Consider the following 22,500-nt stretch of genomic DNA (forward strand, 5'->3'; position numbering starts at 1 on the left):
AAAGATTCAGTTGATATTTCTAGCATGTCAAACATTATTTGCTGAAACTCTTCAATCCCACATTGTAGGCCTGACCTGATTAAACAGAGTTATGAGTAAAAACATTCCAGCCATGACCATGCAGGCTTTTGAAGAATATTTCAGACAATAACAAAATTATCTAATGTGTCCTCCTTTGCTTTGAATAAAAGAATGTGATTTGGGAGAGATTTAAGTGCTATGTCTAGTGGCTGCATGGGTTGGCTCTTAAGTGAAACTTGATCAAGTAGCGCTATGAGCAAAAACACTCCAGCTATGACCATCCTGTTCTTTTAGGGGTTAGTAAGGCCACATCATTTAAGGTGCCTTTCCTTTATTATGAAAATAGGGTACAATCTGAGAAAAATTTGGTTGCTATTTCTAGTTTGTGGAAGTGTTCTCAGTTATGGTCTCTGTATCGATGTAACATAAGAATATAAGAAGAAAGAATCAGAAAGTTTGAAACAGGGTCAGGCATGGCTGTGTGGTAAGTAGCTTGCTTACCAACCACATGGTTCCGGGTTCAGTCCCACTGCATGGCACCTTGGGTCAGTGTCAGCCTCAGGCTGACGAAAGCCTTGTGAGTGGATTTGATAGATGGAAACTGAAAGAAGCACGTCGTATATGTGTGTGTGTGTGTGTGTGTCGCCCCATCATTGCTTCACAAATAATGTTGGTGTGTTTATGTTCCTGTAACTTAGTGGTTCAGCAAAAGAGACCGATAGGGGAAGTACGAGGCTCACAAAGAATAAGTCCTGGGGTCAATTTGTTCAGATGGGGTCGATTTGTTCATATGACTAAAAGGAATAAAGGAATACCTACCTTAAACATCCACCAGGCTCGGAATGCTGAGCTGTTATTTTGCTGATCATAAACGATAATATAATTCTTATTTGAAATTCCCAAACTTCCAATGTATTCACTTAAACAATTTGTATCTGGTAAGCTGAATGGTACATATTTAGTGGGGGTATTGCACTGGTTCAGATCAAAGTAGATGGATCCAGGAATATGTTGCCTGGGGCAAAGAAATTGTAAGATCACTGTTACAATGTGTGTTTGGGTGTAACGCTTTTAACAGCCTTAACTATGGAATGGAACTGAAGATCTAATTGAAATTTTTTTACAGTGAAACAAGTCTGAGGGTTATGTGTCTAATAATCTTAATGAAACAAAATTGAAGACAAGATCAAATTATTCGACATAAAAAACAAGTTTGCGTGTTGTGGTTTAAACAAACTCAACTATGGAATGAAATTAAAGACAATCAAAATATTTAATGCAATGAAACAATGTTATGAAGATTTATAAATCCATGCTTCATAAATGAAATAAAATTAACAAAACATGAAATTTCCATAGGTATTTCTTCTGACTCCTTATGTTCTGGGTTCAAATTCCACAAGGCTGACTTTGTCTTTCATTCTTTCAAGGTCAATAAATTAAGCACAGTGAAGCTCTGGTGTTGAAGTAATCGCCTAAAACCTTCCCCTAAAATTTCAGGCTTTGTGCCTATAGTAGAAAGGATTATTATTATTATTATTATTATTATCATTATTATTATTATAATGAATTAATTAATTACTTAAACTCCTAAAAAATATTTTATTTAAGCAACCTGCCAAAGAGACACGTAATTTTTTAGAAGCCCATGAAGTAGACTCTGTGGTTTCTTGATGTATCATAAATAGCAGTCAACTCTGTGTGACATCACACTGCCTTGCTCTCCATTGGTTATGATGATGAGGGTTGAAATTAACATGCAAGTGGCTGAGTACTCCACAGACACATGTGCCCGTACTGTAGTTCTCAGAGAGACAGTTCGCAGCATGACAAGCCTGGCCTTTTGAAATCCAGTTATGACTCATTTTCACCAGATGAGTGGACAGGAGCAACGAGAAATCAATTGTCTTGCTCAAGGATACAGAGGTGGGGCTGGTAATTGAACTCATGACTGAGAACCCTAGCCCCTGGAAGCCCTAGCCACTGAATACAATAGCTACTAAGGTGGTGAACTGATACAATAGTTTGCATGTTGGGCAAAAGGTCTCAATGCATTTCGTCTGTCTTTACATTCTGAGTTCAAATTCCACAGAGGCTGACTATGCCTTTCGTCCTTTTGGAGTTGATAAAATAAGTACCAGTTACACACTGAGGTCAAAGCGATAGACATCACAGTGCAATGTCTTAAAGAAAAAGGAAAGTGACACTGGAAAAAGTAATATTTAATATACAATAAACGATGAATAGGCGCAGGAGTGGCTGTGTGGTAAGTAGCTAGTTTACCAACCACATGGTTCCAGGTCCAGTCCCACTGCGTGGCACCTTGGGCAAGTGTCTTCTACTATAGTCTCGGGCCGACCAAAGCCTTGTGAGTGGATTTGGTAGACGGAAACTGAAAGAAGCCTGTCGTATATATGTATATATAGGCGTGTGTGTGTTAGTGTGTCTGTGTTTGTCCCCCTAGCATTGCTTGACAACCGATGCTGGTGTGTTTATGTCCCCGTTACTTAGCGGTTTGGCAAAAGAGACCAATAGAATAAGTACTGGGCTTATAAAAGAATAAGTCTTGGGGTCGAGTTGCTCGACTAAAGGCGGTGCTCCAGCATGGCCGTAGTCAAATGACTGAAACAAGTAAAAGAGTAAAAAAGAGAGAGAGAGATGTGTTTGAGAATCTGTCTGGTCAAAGATAACTGATAAGGCAGTTAGCAACAACAAAGAATAAATAAAACAAGAACATCTCAACTTACTTCTTGTAGAACATCTCGTAGCCAACACCAGGCTTTTTCATATGAGCCCAAGAAACATCTAGAACACGAAGTTTGTCTGCAGACGATGATGACAAACAATCCTTCAGCCAATTAGTTGATACAAGAGTTCCAACTTTAGTAATCCGCATGCTTTCTGATTAAAACTGCAAAGAAGAAAGATGAGAAGGGCTTAATTAAAAAAATAACAAAAATAAAATATAAAAATAGATTCATCATCGTATTCTGACATCCACTTTTCCATGCTTGCATGGGTTGGATAGAATTTGTTGAAGTAGATTTTCTATGACTGGATACTACCTGTTGCCAACCCTCATCTTTTTCCTTGTGAGGTAATATTTCCACATGACCAGAGATGTTTCCTTGGAAATGAAGGACATCGTTTGCATGATTGTGATGCTTGTTTACAACAATTATCATGTGAAGCCAAGGCAAGAAGACACTAACATGCACATACACACACATTATATATGTATATATATATATTTATTATATATATATATATATATTATATATATATATAGAAGCACAAATAAAGGTTACAAACATTCAGGGATAGCAAAATCCTATGAAAGTACTGGTTAGTGACCTATACAAAGAATATTGAGCATTATTTATAATACTCAATTGCAAGCTAATTATATAAACGTGGTTTGTATATATTTATTTATTATAATGAGAAAATAGAGAGATAATTAATGAATTATTATTTATTAATTACCTCTCTACTTTCACATCGTATTTTACACACACACACAACAAACTTCATTCAGTTTCAGTCTGCCAAATCCACTCAGAAGGCTTTGGTCAGCCTGCGAGATGTAGCAGAAGAGTGGAAAACACTTACCTAAGGTGCCAAGCAGTGGGACTGAACCTGGAGCCATGTGATTGGGAAGTAAACTTCTTACCATGCACAGTCACTCCTGCACTACTATGGCAGCAAAAGTGACTGCAAAACTGGAGAACCAACCACCACCACCACCACTACCTAGCTCAGTGGTTCTCAAAGTGGGGTTTGCGGTCCCCTAGGGGACTGAAGTGATTTTAGGGGGACCGCGAAGGGACGCTGAAGTATTGTGAAAACAGGTTGGCTTGAGAAAGTTAAGTTTTAAGATTTCAAGACTTTCAATTTTTAGCATGCTAATATCCTTTTTTGTTGTTGGCCCCCAAAACCCATGTCACTCCTAATCACACATGTTATACAACAAGTGTGATTGGCCAATAGAAAATATGGGGGAATAAGGGTTGGCCATGCATGTGCTGTTGGTATTTTTCGTTTCCCATTTCTATTGGAACCAATTGATCAACTGATTCCCCATATTTTTTCCATGTGCATTTATTGTATCCCAATGGGACACTGCCTGGATTAAGTTGTAGTTTTGGGGGTTGCGGGTGTATGGGCAGTGTGATTCGTAGTCTGGAAATTAGGGCACACAAATGTACGTCATTTTTTTCCATGTTGATTATCTTGCATTTTATAGGGGACCGTGAAACATTAGAAAAAAAACTGTAAAGGGACCAGCACATAAAAGTTTTTGAAAAACCTTGAGAACCACTGACCCAGCTAAACCTGACTCATCCAAAACTATTCCTTATGAGTTCCACAAAGCTGGATGCCATGGTAGGTTTGCAATTGCTAAACCCCTCCTGTCCCTCATCAATAGGGGTAAGTGCAAAATAATGGTATCCAGGCTATCAAATGTCGTAAATGGCTCAACAGAACAATGTCATCTTCTCTGATGAATCATCATTCACCCTTTTCTCCACTTCAGGGTGAGTATTTTGTCTGGAGACAGCCCCCAAAAGCCTTCCACACAGATTATTTAGCTCCTACCATGAAGCATAGAGGTGGTGCTGTGACTTGGACAGCCATATCAGAGAATTCTCCAGACTCTTTAATTGTTCCCCATGGCAGAGGGGTTAGTGAGAAAGGGAGGGAGAGAGTGGTAAGGGGGACGAGGTGGGTTGTGTAGTGGGTGAGTCCAGGTCTATTCCATATTATAAGGATGAAAATGGGTGGAAGGTGTGAGTAGTAGGGAACACGAAAGCGAGAAAGTAGATGAGGGTGGCAATGGTCCAGAGAGAGCTACTGAAAGAAAGATGATGATGATGATGTGTGATGGGGTCATGGGGAGCAGGCCAAAATGGGGGATATGAAAGGGTGTTGAGGGTAGTTCACGTATGTTTCAGCAGCGTTCGTGTCAGCAGAAGCAGCCTTGCCATGCAGGGAAACGCTTTTTAGGTTGAAGCGTTTCTGAAACTTCCCAAACCACCCTTTGCTAGCAGAAAAAGGACGTTTTTTAGGTTGTGAATCACTGGACGTCCCTGGTTGCGGATCTTCTACGTCATCTTCGTCTTCTTCCTCTTCTTCGTAGTCGCCACTGTCGTCCTCAGGTTCCTTAGTGGCGAAAGTCTCGTACAGGCTCCTAGCCTTTGTTTAGATGATGTTCATATCCAAGGCTATGTTTTTCTGTCGGCAGTCGGCTATCCGTATGGCCAAAGCAGCTTCCATACGGATGATAGTTTTATTACAAACCATAACCACTCTCTTCGCTGACTTATTAAAGGTGATGGCAGCCGTCTTCCTAATGTTAGCCTCATCCTTCTTGATGTAGCGAATGGTGGATTTCATTCACACTAAAATGGCAGGCTACGGCAGCCAAAGTTCTCCCTTCCTTCAACATATCCAGAAAATGCACCTTCTTAGCGATCATCATCATTCTTCGTTTGCATTTAGGCTCAGTACCAGCTTTGGAAGAAGCAGCACGCTTGGGAGCCATTGCAGGGGATAAAATGCAAAGTTCAACGCAAAGAAACTGTAGCGTACACTTAGTGAAGTTCTCTCTCTCTCTCTGTTATATATAGCATAAATACGGATGTAGCAGATAACAGCTAACCTTCGGCTGCTTGGACACTGTTGTGTCCACTACTCTGATTGGTTGGTATTGGCGCAATTTGTCTCTTGCTCTATTACGTGCCAATGTGCAACCCAACCAATCACAACTTTCTGATAAGTTCCCGTGACACAGTTTTTCTAAAGCTCCGTTAGAGCCAACGAGTCACTATAAAAGCTAGTTACAAAAACCATATTTTGTCTTTGGTTCCAGATCTTCTAAGTGCACAGCTAGTTCCAGCAACTACACCAGCAACATCATAGAGAAACATCAAAACATCGTATATCAGCATTCAGGACCACCATCTCCATTGCCTTCATCTTAACATCGCCCACAACATCTCTTTACGTACACAGCAACATTCGCTCAGGTTTAACTCCACGCTCTGTTTGTGAATACTTCACCATGATTAACAGCAAGAACAACCTGCGACATCTTACTGTATCAAGTAACCAGCACAGCATAGTAGCCACAATCGCTTACACGATACATGCTTCAACCAGCTCTGCATTGTAGCCACAACTTCTTGTTACAGCTCTTCAGCTATTGTGTAACTTACTACGAACTGGTATTTTATCTTCATTGTGTTTGAACATCTAGCGTCCTGTTATAGACTCTTTCTATGCTCTGTATTTTATCTCACACACATACACCCTTGTTTGTACACACATACACATTATTATTGTTATTATTATATATGTACTTATGTCGCACACACAGACACACACTCTGCTAACTCCTAAATAAAAACTTTCTCTTAACATTCTACGGTTGTGTCGTCTTTCTTTTCCTTCTGGCACTCATACACATTTATCTTTTTTTGCTTTTATTGTAAGCGACTGTGTGGTGTGTTAAAGGAGTCATTCATTCATCACCTCTCCTATCGCACGGTCGTTCTACAAAACAAAAAAATCACACACAGCACAGTGTAAAGTAGTACAGCAAACCACTCGGCGAGAAAGCTTGAAGCGAAATGGCTGCGAGAGAGACAGAAACAAAGGAAGATGCTGTGGATTTGAGCATCAGTCATAGCACCAATCATAGGCCAGATTACAAAATAGAAAGCTGGGATTCGTCTCTCTTCATTGCACCAATCACAGCCCATCTTAAGTTCAAATACTCCTGTATATGCTTCTTTGCTATTTTATGCTTGTTTTGTTGTTCCTAGACTAGGAAATAATATTCATAATTAATATTTTAATGGATTTAATGAAAAATTTTAGGTGTTCATATATATATTTAAAAAATCCATGCAGTCATGAATCCGCGATAGTTGGACCGCGAAGTAGCAAGGGATCACTGACACACACACACGTGCATATATATATATATATATATATGGATGGAAGCACTCCGTCGGTTACGACGACGAGGGTTCCAGTTGATCCAAATCAATGGAACAGCCAGCTCGTGAAATTAACGTGTAAGTGGCTGAGCACTCCACAGACACGTGTACCCTTAACGTAGTTCTCGGGGATATTCAACGTGACACAGAGAGTGACAAGGCCGGACCTTTGAAATGCAGGTACAACAGAAACAGGAAGTAAGAGTGAGAGAAAGTTGTGGTGAAAGAGTACAGCAGGGATCACCACCATCCCCTGCCGGAGCCTCGTGGAGCTTTAGGTGTTTTCGCTCAATAAACACAACGCCCGGTCTGGGAATCGAAACTGTGATCCTACGACCGCGAGTCCGCTGCCTTAACCACTGGGCCATTGCGCCTCCACATATATATACACACGCACACACACAAGAGAGAAGCATGCAGGCATCATGCTTAACATAAATAGATCATCGAAAGATGCAAATTTACTGCAGTATTTGTTCAGAGATAACGTCTCTTATGGACGTGCTGTGTTTAAAACCAAAATAAATACTGAAAGGAAGTGAGAAGCATCATCCTGGCAGTGGCTAACCAGATGCATTTCAGTATTGTTGAATCTCGTTTCTCTCACACACTCTCTCATCTCTCATACACTCTCTCATCTCTCATACACTCTCTCATCTCTCATACACTCTCACTCTCTCACACACTCTCTCATCTCTCATACACTCTCACTCTCTCATCTCTCATACACTCTCACTCTCTCACACACTCTCTCATCTCTCATACACTCTCACTCTCTCATCTCTCATACACTCTCACTCTCTCACACACTCTCTCATCTCCCATACACTCTCACTCTCTCATCTCTCATACACTCTCACTCTCTCATCTCATACACTCTCACTCTCTCACACAGTCTCTCATCTCTCATACACTCTCACTCTCTCACACACACACTCTCTCTCTTTCTCTGTCTCTGTCTTGCACACTCTCTCTCTCTCTCTGCAGTCACAGTTGGCAGCTATGTGCTTAAATGCGATTTGCTACTTTTGAGAGTAAATAAACATTCCAAGGTATTCAAATAGTCGTCTGGCAGAATAAATGCAATAGGAAATTGTTTATCTTTTACTTGTTTCAGTCATTAGATTGCGACCATGCTGGGGCAACACCTTGTAGAATTTTTAGTTGAATATATCAACACCCAGTTCTTTTTTATTTTCACTAAGCCTGGTACTTATTCTATCGGTCTGTTTTGCTGAACTGTTAAGTTACAGGGCGTAAGTTACAGGAATGTATATGTGTGTGTGTGGAAAGGGAGAACACAGACACAAAGACACACACACACACACATATATATATGTGTATATACGACGGGCTTCTTTCAGTTTCTGTCTGCCAAATCCACTCACAAAGCTTCGGTCAGCCTAAGACTATAACAGAAGAAACTTGCTCAAGGTACCATGCAGTGGGCCTGAACCTGGAACCAAGTGGTTGGTAAGCAAGCTTCTTACCACACACACACACACACACACACAACAGGCTTCCACAAAGTTTCCATCAATCAAATTCAACCACAATACATTTGTTAGCCCAGGGTTATAGTAGAAGACATAACAATCCTTTGGAGATGGCATAACAAAACAAACTATTTGTTTGGCAATTTCAGTAAAAATTGTTGTCTCTTAAATTTTTTTTTCCAGCTAAATCGCTTATGTTTAAGTAATTATATGTACAAACACAAATATACATACATGCACATGAACACATGCATACATATATACACAAATATCCATACATGCACCCACCTGACTGGCACCCATGCCGGCGGCACGTAAAAAGCAGCATTCGAGCGTGGTTGATGCCAGTCCCACCGGACTGGCTCCCGTGCCAGTGGCACATAGAAAACACCATTTCAGTGTGGTCGTTGCCAATGTCACCTGACTGGCTCCCGTGCCAGTGGTGTGTAAAAAACACCACTTGAGCATGGTCGTTGCCAGTGTCGACTGACTGGCCCCCATGCCGGTGGCACGTAAAAAGCACCCACTACACTCTCGATGTGTTTGGTGTTAGGAAGGGCACCCGCTGAAGAAACCTTGCCAGATCAGATTGGAGCCTGGTGCAGCCTCCTGGTGCAGCCTCCTGGTGCAGCCTCCTGGTGCAGCCTCCTGGTGCAGCCTCCTGGCTTGCCAGTCCTCAGCATGGAAAGCAGACGTGTGTGTAGCGGGGGGGGGGGGGGTAGTCCTGGGCGGCACTTTCAAAGGGGCACCATTTTTGGTTCTGCTGTAGGCAATATGTGTTTTTTTTTTTGTGGGGTCTGGGGGCGGCAAACGGAAGGGCCACTCCATACAACACACACAGTAGCTAAGCTTGTGCATACTCAGATAAAAAATACATACATACAAAAAAAAAAATAGATAAATATAGGCGATTCAGATGAAAAAAATTGAATAAATTATATTTTTTTAACGGAAATTATTGAGTAAATAGTTTTAGTTTTGATGTACCACCTCCAAAGAATCGTCAAAGACACTTGCAATAGAGTGCCGTGCAGTGGAACCGAACCCGAAAGCACGCAATTGCAAAACAAACTTTTTAACCATACGACTATGTCTGCACCTATAACAAAAGATTTCATTTACAGAACACAAGTTTCCCAAGCAGTCACCCGTCCTACTATTAAACTAGGTTCAGTGGTGCGTAACTTCGGTAATCTGAGACTGCAACTTTCAGTAGCTTGTGTGTGTGTGTACATATGTCTATATATATATTATTTACATTTGACGCATATTTGTCCTCATTTTGTTTGTTGCTAACATGTTTCAGCTGATATACCTCCCCAGCCTTCATCAGGTGTCTTGGGGAAATTTCGAACCTGGGTTCTCATTCCTAAGGTATTTTTCGATGTTCTTATTATTATTCAGGTCACTTCCTGGAATCAAACTCGGGATCTTGGTGCTTGTAGCCTGTGCTCTTAACCAGTACACATTTATAATAACAAAAACATACCTTAACAATGACATAAAAACAGGTCAAAGTCAACACAAACCAACACTGCACATACAGACGGTGGGTCAAATAAAAGAAGGCCTTACTTATTGTGATGGTTCCCCCTCCCCCTTGCAACTTTACTTTATTGATGACACATTGTTCCTGGGTTTATGTGATGACATTTTCTCTTGTTTGGCTTCCTCGTATTGAAATACATAAAACAAGCCCAAAAATCTCAAAAAAATGCTAAGGCACCCTCCATTACCGAGATTTTTATCAAAATCATCCATTTTGGCCTTATTGAGGATGGGGTAGGAAACTGCTTATAATATCGTTATTATTGAAGATAGCAGACTCAAATTTCATATGGAATAGTAGAAATGCACAGTAAATACAATTATTTTGTTTGATGTAGTGAATATTAAATTAATTGCAAAAAAATAGGAATGAAATTCAATATACTGTGAAAAAACATTAAAAAATGGGCGTTTTTCAGACAAATTGGTGAGATTTTCCAATTTTGAACAATGGGTATGGTAAACAGGTTTTTTCCTTCATTTCAGTGACATTTGACAAATATTTCCAATGGTTACCTGTGTATCACATATTTCCACTTTTTATAGCCTCGAGACATACCTTTACTTATAAAAAGCTGTTGTCCTAATTACCTGACAGGTTGTAGGAATGACAAGTCAAAATGTTATCCCCACAGACCCAGGAACAATGTGGTACCATCAAACTAAAGTTGCAAGGTGGGTGTGGGTGCAACCAACTCAATAAATAAGGCCCTTTTTGGATTTGGCTCACTGACTAATATATATATATATATATATATATATATATATATATACCGAAAGATTGTTCCTGAGCCTATAGGCTCTTAGGTTTGGTTTCCAGGATTCTGTGGCACATAAATTCCACTCACCCCTCTTGGACGGGATGCAGGTCCATTGCAAGATTATCCATTTTAGCCGGCTGAGGGTATTGACCAACGTGAAATGAAGCTTTGCTCAAGAACATAACGCATTGCCTGGTCCTGGAATCGAAACCACAATCTTACGATTATGACTGCAACTCCCCAACTACCAAAAAACTATTTTTTTAATAGCATGAGTTTATGCTATTAATGGGGAGAAAATATTGAAGAAAAAAAAACAAAAGAAGCAATACTTGTCAGAGTGAGAAAGACACGAGGAAATTGGTCATGGGATACGCTAGAAACAACAGCCAATGACACAATTTTACAGCTGAAAATATTTACTTTTTGTTTTGCTTTTTTTTTATCGGAAAGGCTTCTATAGTTTTTAAGTGTGTATATATATGTATATATTCTCCCCATTAATAGCATAGAGTCAACAGACGAGAGCCACGAGAGATGAAGTGTTTTGCTCAAAACATAACGTACCACCTGGTCTAGGAATTGAAACCACGATCTCACGATCATGAGCACAACATCTTACCTACTAGGCCTTAGGCGTGGCTGTGTAGTTAAGAAGCTTGCTTCCCAACCACATGGTTCCGGGTTCAGTTCTATTGTGTGGCATCTCGGGCAAGTGTCTTCTACTATAGCCTCAGGTCGACCAAAGCCTTGTGAGTGGACTTGGTAGATGGAAACTGAAAGAAGCCCGTTTGATATATATATCATCATCATCATCATCATCATCGTTTAACGTCCGTTTTCCATGCTAGCATGGGTTGGACGGTTCGACTGGGGTCTGGGAAGCCAGGAGGCTGCACCAGGCTCCAGTCTGATCTGGCAGTGTTTCTACAGTTGGATGCCCTTCCTAACGCCAACCACTCCGCGAGTGTAGTGGGTGCTTTTTACGTGCCACCGGCACAGGTGCCAGGGAAGTCTGGCAGCGGCCGCGATCGTTTGTTGCGTTTAACGTGCCACTGGCACGGAAGCCAGTCAAGGCAGCACTGGCATCAGTCACGCTCGGATGGTGCTCTTTACGTGCCACCATATATTTATATGTACAGAAAGAGAGAGAGAGATAAATAGATAGATATGGATACATATTTAATTTATGTGGGTGTCTTTGACAACTGGTGTTTGTGTGTTTACGTTCGTGTTACTTAGCGGTTCGGCAAAAAGAATTTGATTGAATAAGTACCAAGATTTTTAAATTATAATTATAATTATAATTTCTGGGGTCAATTAGTTCGACTAAAACCTCCTCTTCAAGAAGGTGCTCCAGCATGGCCGTTGTCTAATGATTGACACAAGTAAAATATTTACACACATATTTTTATCATATACACACGCATATGTGTATCTATCACATACAGACACATATTATATATGTATATATTGTATATATATACACACATTATATATGTATATATCATATATATATATATATATATATATATATATATACACAGATAAATAATACATGTACAACATATATACACATATATACACAGGAGTGGCTGTGTGGTAAGTAGCTTGCTAACCAACCACATGGTTCCGGGTTCAGTCCCACTGCGTGGCACCTTGGGCAAGTGTCTTCTGCTATAGCCCCAGGCCGACCAATGCCTTGTGAGTGGATTTGGTAGACGGAAACTGAAAGAAGCCTGTCGTATATATGTATATATATATATGTATGTGTGTGTGTGTGTTTGTGTGTCTGTGTTTGTCCCCCTAGCATTGCTTGACAACCGATGCTGGTGTGTTTACGTCCCCATCACTTAGCGGTTCGGCAAAAGAGACCGGTAGAATAAGTACTGGGCTTACAAAGAATAAGTCCCAGGGTTGATTTGCTCGACTAAAGGCGGTGCTCCAGCATGGCCGCAGTCAAATGACTGAAACAAGTAAAAGAGTAAAAAGAGTATATATAATATACCTTTATATATGTACGTATATATCTATATCTGTCTATCTCTCTACATATATGATCCACAAGATGAGCAAGGCTGGCAGCAGGAATACCACCTTGGTGTTCTATAGAGGGCTGGTAGAGGCAAAAAACGATGACGTCCTAGGAGGGGCTCTGGGGTTCGATGAGAACCAACTCGCCAACCTGTTCAAAAAACTTTCAGGCCGGGGTATTTGGAAAACTGCCAAAAATCCCTGACCAGGAAGTGCTACAGGAACGCTTTAGCTGTTTGAGATAAGTTATCCAGGCATGGAATGTCAGTGCCACCGACGTGTCCAAGATGTGGGCTGGACACTGAAACTGTCCAGCACACTTTTGTACAATGTCGGGAGCTATCTAGTTACGTAGAACATGTGTTGTCACATCTGGGACAAGTACAGCTGTCGGCTAGATCTATAATAAAGATGATATCTGTTTCTTTACTACCCACAAGGGGCTAAACACAGAGAGGACAAACAAGGACAGATAAACGGATTAAGTCGATTATATTGACCCCAGTGTGTAACTGGTACTTATTTAATCAACCCCGAAAGGATGAAAGGCAAAGTTGACCTCGGCGGAATTTGAACTCAGAACGTAGCAGCAGATGAAATACCAATTTCTTTACTACCCACAAGGGGCTAAACACAGAGAGGACAAACAAAGACAGACGAATGGATTAAGTCGATTATATCGACCCCAGTGCGCAACTGGTACTTATTTAATCGACCCTGAAAGGATGAAAGGCAAAGTCGACCTCGGCAGAATTTGAACTCGGAACGTAGCGGCAGACCAAATACTGCTAAGCTTTTCGTCCGGTGTGCTAACGTTTCTGCCAGCTCGCCGCCTTCTATAATAAAGATGATACCGCCAACTGGACTCTCAAAGGAAGGTAAGGCTTGTTTTTACTGTATGGTTGCAGTACTGAAAAAGTGTGTATGGAGGACTAGAATGGAAGCTTCTGTGACAGGGTCCTCCATCTCTGACCCCAGTTTGCTGTCTTACTTCAGATACCCACTGAAGAGCAAGATGGGGTTGGAGAGGAAGACACTGCCACCGAGTGAATACGAGAAAGGATGGAAGGATGTGATGAGAAAGGTGGGTGCTAGTAACCCAGCTTAATCATTGATGAAAGAAGAAGATCGTTGCTGGGCCTTATAGGATGCCGGGTTCGGTCTTTTTGAACTTTTATTCGTTTTCTTTCTTTATATTTTTTTTTTAAAAGTTCTAGTTTAAGGTGAAAATTAATTGTTATATATAATATTTTTAAAGTAAATTTTTAACACAATGCTCGTTTGAACTCATTTAACTTTTTTGGATTTGTTTGTCTTGTATTTGTTTGTCTTCTATGTACGATCAGTTTGATCATGATAAAGATTTTATCTCTCTACATATATATGTGTGTGTGTGTGTGTGTGTATGTAGGCAAATTGAGTGTCATTTCCTTCTTTATGCCATTGTATTTTTTTATCTGTGTTTTGTTTAATAAAACTAAATACTTTACGTCCATATTAACGAGTACTTGTGTCTGTGTGTCTTCTCTTAATAAAGTCTGTGAAAGTCTACTTACCAGACTGTTCAACCCTTCTAAAGGCAGGTGTGTTGTATTCCTCGCCAGCCAACTGCAGAACTTCTAATATGCTATCTCTGTCTTGATATCACATAAAAAGCTGAATGACCTCAAAATTGCTTCATAGCAGGTTACATGCAGACACACACACATACACACACACACACACACACACACACACACACACACACACACACACACATACACACACACACACGTATACTACAGTAGACACACCCCTCATTGAAACAAAGAAGACACAAGCTAATCAAACGTTTATAATACATAACTTTTACCTCAGCATTTGTTTAATAATAATAATAATAATAATGATAATAATGAAATTATTGTATACAGTGCTCAGGTGCACCACAACTTGTCAAAAGTGCATATAAAGCATATGCAGTAATGTACAAATGTCTGGGAAGTGAACAGTGTATGAGTCAGATATATGCTTGCGTGTGTATGGAACGGAGAAAATCAGGTGTAGTGTTGGCGAATCTCAGGAAGCATGGAAGTTTTGAAGGATGCAGTGCTCCGACAACTAAGAACTGATGCCGGCAGTTTGTTCCATGCTTCAGCAACTCTTAGCGTGAAAAAACGTTTCCGAAAGTCATGGGAGCTGCGTTGTTTTCTGACTTTGTAAACATGTTCATGGGTGTTAGGACAGGTGGAGTTTGAAAAGGTTCCCAGAGTTTATTTTTATTGTTTATATTTTTATTTTAAACTCATCAAAGGTGATGACCTGCATTAGGGACACACAAAACTCCTTGCCTTATTAGTTTACACTCTCAGGGGTCAGCTATGGAAGAAATAAACCAGGTGTAGGTACGGTGCTGATTATTATTGTTGTCAAACTTAAGGCAGTGGGCTGGCAGAATCATTAGCACGGTGGACAAAGTCCACAAAAATGTGAGAGGAGAGTGACAGGTGGGGGTGGTGTGGTCGAATATCCCTATGGGGTGGTGGGGGGGGTAAAAGAAATAGAATAGGAAGGAGGCGATAAGCAGCAATACACACACATGCAACAACAACAACAACAAGATGATATTTCCACACAGTTTCTCCCAAATTCCTTTCCCATGCCATTGGTCAGCCGAAAGCTATAGTAGAAGATACTTGAGGTGCCATAGATCAGCATTGAACCAGTGACTCAGGTTGTTACAGAAGAAACTTCTTAACGACTTGGATGTCATGAATACATTTCTTTAATTCCTCACATCAATGGCATTCAATTATGTTTTGTAGATTTAAAACAAGACTTCAATACATTGTCTTAATTTTCTGTGAAAGTGTTTTCGTTTAGCAATAAAGGAATGAGTCACTAAAACTGAATGAAAGACAAAAGAAAAACATGGTCTTCACTGACATCTTTATTATAAAATGAAATAAATTCAGGTTTATATTCAGGTTTCACTTCTTGAATAAAAAGAAGTCAGTGGAGACAACAAAAGTTCCCACAGTAGCATTGAATAAGATCACTGAATGATTTTGAGCAACTCTTATTAACATACATAAACCATACAAAGGAATCTCTGCACACTCTCCCAGAAAAAACAGTCAAATCTTTCTTGTGTCTGTAATATTACCTGGACATAATGTAGCAACTCAAACCGGTTGTAGACAAGTGAATCACTGTACATTTTGGTTGGAAAAACATAGAATTTACCTACTCTGTCCTCAATACCGACCTTAACAAGCCTTCTGGTAAATGTGGTTGAGGAATTATTGTCAACAACTTTCTGCATTGGATGAACCACATTCCTAAAATCATCTCAGCATCTTTCAATAAAATCTTCATCAGCCACTCACCAGCAGCTGTCCATGGTATACCTACAGAGTTTACATCTCCAGTCCAGAACTCCCATCTTGCCCAGAATATTGATCTACTGGAAGCTGCCTAGAAACATGCAACGAAATCCTCTCTCAGTCACTCATCATATCTGGAGAGTATTGCTTCTCTGGGCATCGAGAAAACGATTCCAGCTTCTGGCAACAGAAGCTGCAACATCTCCAGTGTTTTCTTGTTAAATTCGCTTCCCAACAGCTCATCTCTTTGACTGATCTGCATTCCTGGATCAAGCATAGATCAAGGCAGGATGGCAGGCACTCACAGTCCTCTGCCAGTTTGAGCAATGTGGTCAGTGCAAGTTCCACTTTGGTGTTCTATAGAGGCTAAGCAGTGGGCAAGAGCAACAACATCCCTGTGGAGACTCTGAGTGTTGAAGAGAATCAACTGGCTGGTCGGTTCCATTGGATTTTCAGGCTGGGATTCAAGGATAATTTCCAGAAATTCTTGGTCTAGCAGTGTTACCATGGAGCATTGCCCGTTTGATATTAACTCTATTGACATCAAGAAAGGTTGTCAGTTGGTCCTGTTTGGGACACACGCAGAGTGACAAAACTGATCTGCATGCACTTGTCAAGTGCCCAAGCATTGTTGACTCGTAAGGTTCATACTGACCATCTGCTGTTCTGTGGAGATTGTGCTGCTACTGCCTTACTTTGGCCATAGAATGACCCTATTCTAAATATGTGCCTGTAGATTGGAGAGCAAGAGAGAGGGCACATACCTTTGGTGGTCAGGGTAATCTTGGATCTGTGGGATTCCTTGATTGGCCCTCATCGGAGTTTCCCCTGTTTCAGGAAGACTGCATTATTCATGTTATCCCATACTTGGTATAAGATGTTATATTTTTATCACATTTTACTCTCTTTTCCATTTCTTTTTCCTCAATCTTTATGTAAATTCCCAAACAATTTGTTGTCTGTTCTTGTGATGTCCACCTCATCTATGCCCATGTGGCTAATAAAAGAACTTATTATTATTATTATTATTATTATTATTATTATTATCATTGTTATTATTATAATCTTGTTGTGATTATTAACAAAACTTGACGATGCACACGACATCAAGGAGCCTCTATGTCAATGGTTCCCAAACTTTTTCAGGCTTCCACCCCCTTGACACCCAGGCCACATTCCTAGCTCCCCCATCCCAACTGACCATCACAAACATAGACCTCTTTCTGAAGCAAATTCAAAGCAACTGTATTTCACAAATAAAATTTAACTTAACAAACCCATTATTTTGTTGTTTTCACATGAATCGCCACCCCATTACCACCCCACATTTTACATGAATCGCCACCCCGTTATCACCCCACATTTTACATGAATCGCCACCCCATTATCACTCTACATTTTACATGAATCGCCACCCCATTATCACCCCACATTTCACATGAATCGCCACCCCATTATCACCCCACATTTTACATGAACCACCACCCCATTATCATCCCATTTTTCTTCAACGTCCCCTTGGAAATTTCCACTGCCCCCAGAGGGGCAATACCACTCTGGGAACCATTGCTCTACATTGTCACTAGGCCTGCAACAAACAACAGCCACATCTTCCTGTTATCATAATTACAATATCACCAAGAACAATAGACAAAAATAATATAATATCAATGGCTGCCTTTGAGGTTAATAAACCACAATATATTTGAAAAAGGGGCAAATACCCTGAAACTAGTCTGTAGATGCCAGACCAGCAAGAGGAAGCGTCTGACCGCCCCTGTTCGAAGATTATAATGGATTATAACGGAGCTAATCAACGGCAGCATTCGTCCTATTGTTCTGGACTGCCATGTAAGCTTGGCGATATACAGTACCGCTGCCGTAGTCTCCTTTAGAGAGACTTAGAAATATTAATATTTCTATTTTTGGTAAAAAAAAAAAGAGTCATCTTCCGAAATTTCACTTCGTGAAATATTTTGACATTTCCAGAAAATATATAGAGTAGTCTCCCTTGGATCTTTATTTAATTTTTTTTCCTGATCTGTGCTTAATTTATGGTAGGCAGAATGAATTATAAGACCCCGGGGGAGGCAGAAGATCTATACAACAAGTGATGGTACATAATAGGATAAATCACTAAAGGCAGACGATAAAAACAGTTCAGGCTTTTGACATATTGCAGTCACGAAACAGTCTCAAATCTTCTAAACTCTAGACTGAGGGTTATTCAACTGAGTTCAGTGTATTAATGGTTTTTAAATATTCTTCGTTTATTTTTTATAGGTTTTGGTCAAGAGGAAGGAGCTGTGTCCACGACTTTTATAACACATGGTTGCATAACGATATAGTGACCATTCCTCTTGTAGAGTCACCGTCTGCAGGAAAAGAGAGCAAGGGAGAGAACTCCAGAGGACTGAGGTTTTGGGCGGACACAAGATGGGGAGACGGAGAGGAGGAGAGTGGTCGAGTGGAGAGCGCTTGGTTTGGAGAGAGGTGGATAGGTGGGTGGGGCGGGTAACCCCCCCCCCCCCGATTCAAAAAAGAAAAAAAAACTACCCCACCCCAAAAACTGAAATATCAAAGTCGTGTCTCTAAAGTATGGAGTTAGCTCTGGTAGCGACAAACGCCTTCCCCTCCACCATCATCACCACCCTCTTTCACATCCCTTACTATCACCGTCATGCTTAACCACCTCAGCCACCACCACCACCACCATCATGATCACCGTCTCCACCGCCTCCATCACAACTACAGCTCATACTATTACTATCACCCCATTTCCATCTCAACTGTCAATCCCCTACCGCCCCCACCGTCTCTATGCCTGCTATTACTCTCACCCCAGTAAAAGGAGTAGAAGAAGTGTCATTGAACAGTGAGAGAAAGGGGGGGGGTCAAAGTGTGACACACTGACACACAGAAATTCGTTTTGGCATTCATCATTATAGAAGTGGGACATCCACTGACCCCATTGTCTGACTGGGACAGGTCTGTGAGTACCTGGCTACCCTCTAGGTGCCAGGTACCCGGTCTTGATCTTTCCTTCACCAAGGACTGTGGTTCCGTCAAGGAGATGAGCTGTAGAAAGACACGTCTCACAAATGGAGCCCACACATGTTCACTATCCAGAAATCATCACAGGTGGTTCAACCTGAGTGCATGTCTGCACATGAGAAGCCACGCAAAAGGTGCTAGTAGCGGACTGAGTGCCTGACCATTGGAACATGTCCCTCTCCACAAGAAAAGGAATAAGAGACACTCTAGCCTGATCAAATAGTAACCAGGGCAGGGCACAACCATCAGGCAATAAATGATGATGAAGGTGATGTCGGCATTTGCCACCTCGGCCCAACCTTTAAGGGATACCTTCTTCTCAGCCCATTTTCGGGTAAGACTGGCCACTTTTCTCAATTAAGACTATGTCTGACTTCCTATTCTTCTTTCTCAATTATTATTATTAATTATTATTATTATTATTATTATTATTATTATTATTATTGTTGTTGTTATTATTATTGTTATTATTATTATCATTATCATTATTATTATTATTATTATTATTATTATTATTATCATTATTATTATTATTATTATTATTATTATTATTATTATTTACCAGGAATATAGACCTGGTCAATGACAGGAACAAAGATTAACCAAGAAAAGTCAGTGGATCTGCAACTCAGCACCTGGAGAGGCAGGTTTGTGCCATCCAATAATGAAATGGGAAGCTGGACAGAAAGAGTGACTAAATTGCTCCAGGTGGAGAAAACCTGGGACACCATGATGAGCAGAGTCACTAATCTCTTTCATGAACAGGGAAAAACTATCTCTGAAACGTCAGGTAGAGGCAGCAAATGCATACATCACCTTTCTGTTATGCATGACTGCAGCTCAGTCAAGGAGACGAGCTGCAGAAAAATGAATTTGACAAATGGTGATCACTTCTTCTCACCTTCAAGGAAATGCAGGAGATGTTGTGGCCTGAATGCCTGATTACACATCATCAGCCATGGCATGCCCAGTCTCCCATCAAGTGGGCATTGACAACAAACGGAGCAGAGAAAGCGGAAGAGTATGCTTTCCAGTTTAGTCAGAAGTAAATCAGAGCAAAGCCTGACAATCAAGCAGTCATGCATAACAGAAAGCTGATGTGAGTATTTGTAACCTCTACCTGACCTTTCGGAGACAGTTTTCCTTTGGCCTGTTTATGCAAGAGATTAGCAACTCTGCTCATCACGTTGTCCCAGGTTTTCTCCACCTGGACATCTTGACTAAATCAGAGCAATTTAGTCACTGTCTGTCCAGCTTCCTATTTCATTATTTGATGGCACAAACCTGCCTTTCCAGGTGCTGAGTTGCAGATCCACTGACTTTTCTTGGTTAATCTATGCTTCTGTCATTGACTCGTATTCTTTAAGGGTAGAGTTAGTCAGGTCTTTGTTCCTGGTATCTGATATTAAATAATAATAGCAGTACCAGACAGTGGCTCTCATGGCTTCTGATCTTAACTGATTGGAAGTGTTATCATGTACATTGTTTTGTCTTGGTATAAAAGATAGGCTACAGCAAATATTCTGCTCAATACCACAGATTTGCTTGTCAGTTGTTTGACCTTAACCAGTTGACCATATCCTTTAGTGGCTGACGATATGTGCATCTCTGATCATGAGCAGAAATAGTGGGGGAGCATCATAGCCGTGTGTTGAAAGGAATTTTTGGCGATTTGGATAATTCACCTTTGGAAACATGGGTGTTTCGTTCAACATCCTTAGGCAATCCTTATTCAGGGACCTTTTGAGTGGGATGGGCTACTCGACCAGAAGAAAATTCTAACTGGGCCCCATCTGCAAGGTCATGTGCTGTTTATCTTGATATGAGATCACCATGTCGTGCACATATGGTTGTGATGCATGTGCCTGGTGTACCCTTATCAGACGGGTAGTCATGATGGGTATACTGGGCTTCGTATATTTCACCCCAGTGTTACTTTGATGGCACTGGTCTCTCACTCAATAATAATAATAATAATAATAATTATTATTATTATGAAAGGCAAGGTATATATATATATATATACACATATATAAGATGCACCAAGTGTAAGCTATGGACACATAAAAGGTGCAGCAATGTCAAAAGAAGGCTAACTTGGAAGATAGTTTTTGTATGTGGTGGATGCTCAAGAGCAATAAACACTAAAAATGCTCTGAGACCAACTTCCGCCACATTCCTGGGAGAAAAACTAGAAATAGTTGATAGCTTCTGTTACCTAGATGACCAAGTCAGTAGCGGGGGCGGATGTGCTGAAAGTGTAACTGCTAGAGTAAGAATAACTTGGTCAAAGTTCAGAGAGCTCTTACTTCTGCTGGTGACAAAAGGTCTCTCGCTCAGAGTAAAAGGCTGATTGTATGACGCATGTGTATGAACAGCCATGCTACATGGCAGTGAAACATGGGCCGTGACTGCTGAGGATATGCGTAAACTTGCAAGGAATGAAGCCAGTATGCTCCGATGGATGTGTAATGTCAGTGTTCATACTCGACAGAGTGTAAGTACCTTGAGAGAAAAGTTGGACCTAAGAAGCATCAGTTGTGGTGTGCAAGAGAGATGTTTTTGGTCTGGTATGGTCATGTGGCGAGAATGGATGAAGATAGCTGTGTGAAAAAGTGCCACACCCTAGTGGTTGAGGGAACCTGTGGAAGAGGCAGGTGTAAAATTTGTGTCTGTGTGTTTGATTGTGTGTGTTATAGAGATATATATATATATATAAACATACGTCAAAATATTTAGTAGCAATGGAACATATAATGGAGTAGAAAGAAACTTCGAAGGCATAGGAAAGAATTTGTCTATGGCAGTGGTGTTGACGGGAAGCTAATTGTTAAAACTACAGGGGTTATCTATATCATTTATATGAGTGGAAAGTGTGTTTCTGCCAATGCTTACATTTATACAATTTTTCTATGAGTGTGTTTACTAGGGGAACCTTGGCGAAAAGGATATAGAAGAGTTCAGAATTACAAATGTTACAAAATTTTCTGCCCTTATCAAAAGGAAAGGATACAGACAATATAAACCAATCCAACTTGAAAGTTATATTATTGTCTTTAAGACGCCAAACTAATTTACTCAGTCCTGTACTATGTCGTTTTTTCTTATCTCGGAAAGTTGAATAATGATTGGAAATTCTCTTGGATAACTGAGAAGCTGTTGCACCTATATAGAAGAAGACATCGGTACCGGAAGAAATTCTACACTGGTAAATGGA

The 22,500-nt window shown here is 40.5% G+C and overlaps 1 protein-coding gene across 2 annotated transcripts in view; it reads right to left on the reverse strand.

The window, feature by feature from the left end:
* The window catches only part of LOC115213355 (3-mercaptopyruvate sulfurtransferase-like), a 24,236-nt gene extending 9,686 nt beyond the window's left edge, over positions 1–14,550 (reverse strand). The window contains exons 1-3 of one of the 2 annotated variants that reach the window (XM_029782297.2): positions 14,421–14,550; positions 2,769–2,932; positions 841–1,036 (exon numbers count right to left, since the gene is read on the reverse strand). In XM_029782297.2, coding sequence (XP_029638157.1) covers positions 841–1,036; positions 2,769–2,917 — 345 coding nt within the window. In that variant the 5' untranslated portion in view covers positions 2,918–2,932; positions 14,421–14,550. Of the gene's footprint in view, positions 1–840; positions 1,037–2,768; positions 2,933–14,349; positions 14,368–14,420 lie in introns of those variants that run through there. The other variant, XM_036504206.1, reaches the window with a different exon arrangement.
* Between the last annotated feature and the right edge of the window lie 7,950 nt (positions 14,551–22,500).

The sequence above is a fragment of the Octopus sinensis genome, linkage group LG6 (genome assembly GCF_006345805.1).
Source record: "Octopus sinensis linkage group LG6, ASM634580v1, whole genome shotgun sequence".
Lineage (NCBI taxonomy): Eukaryota > Metazoa > Mollusca > Cephalopoda > Octopoda > Octopodidae > Octopus > Octopus sinensis.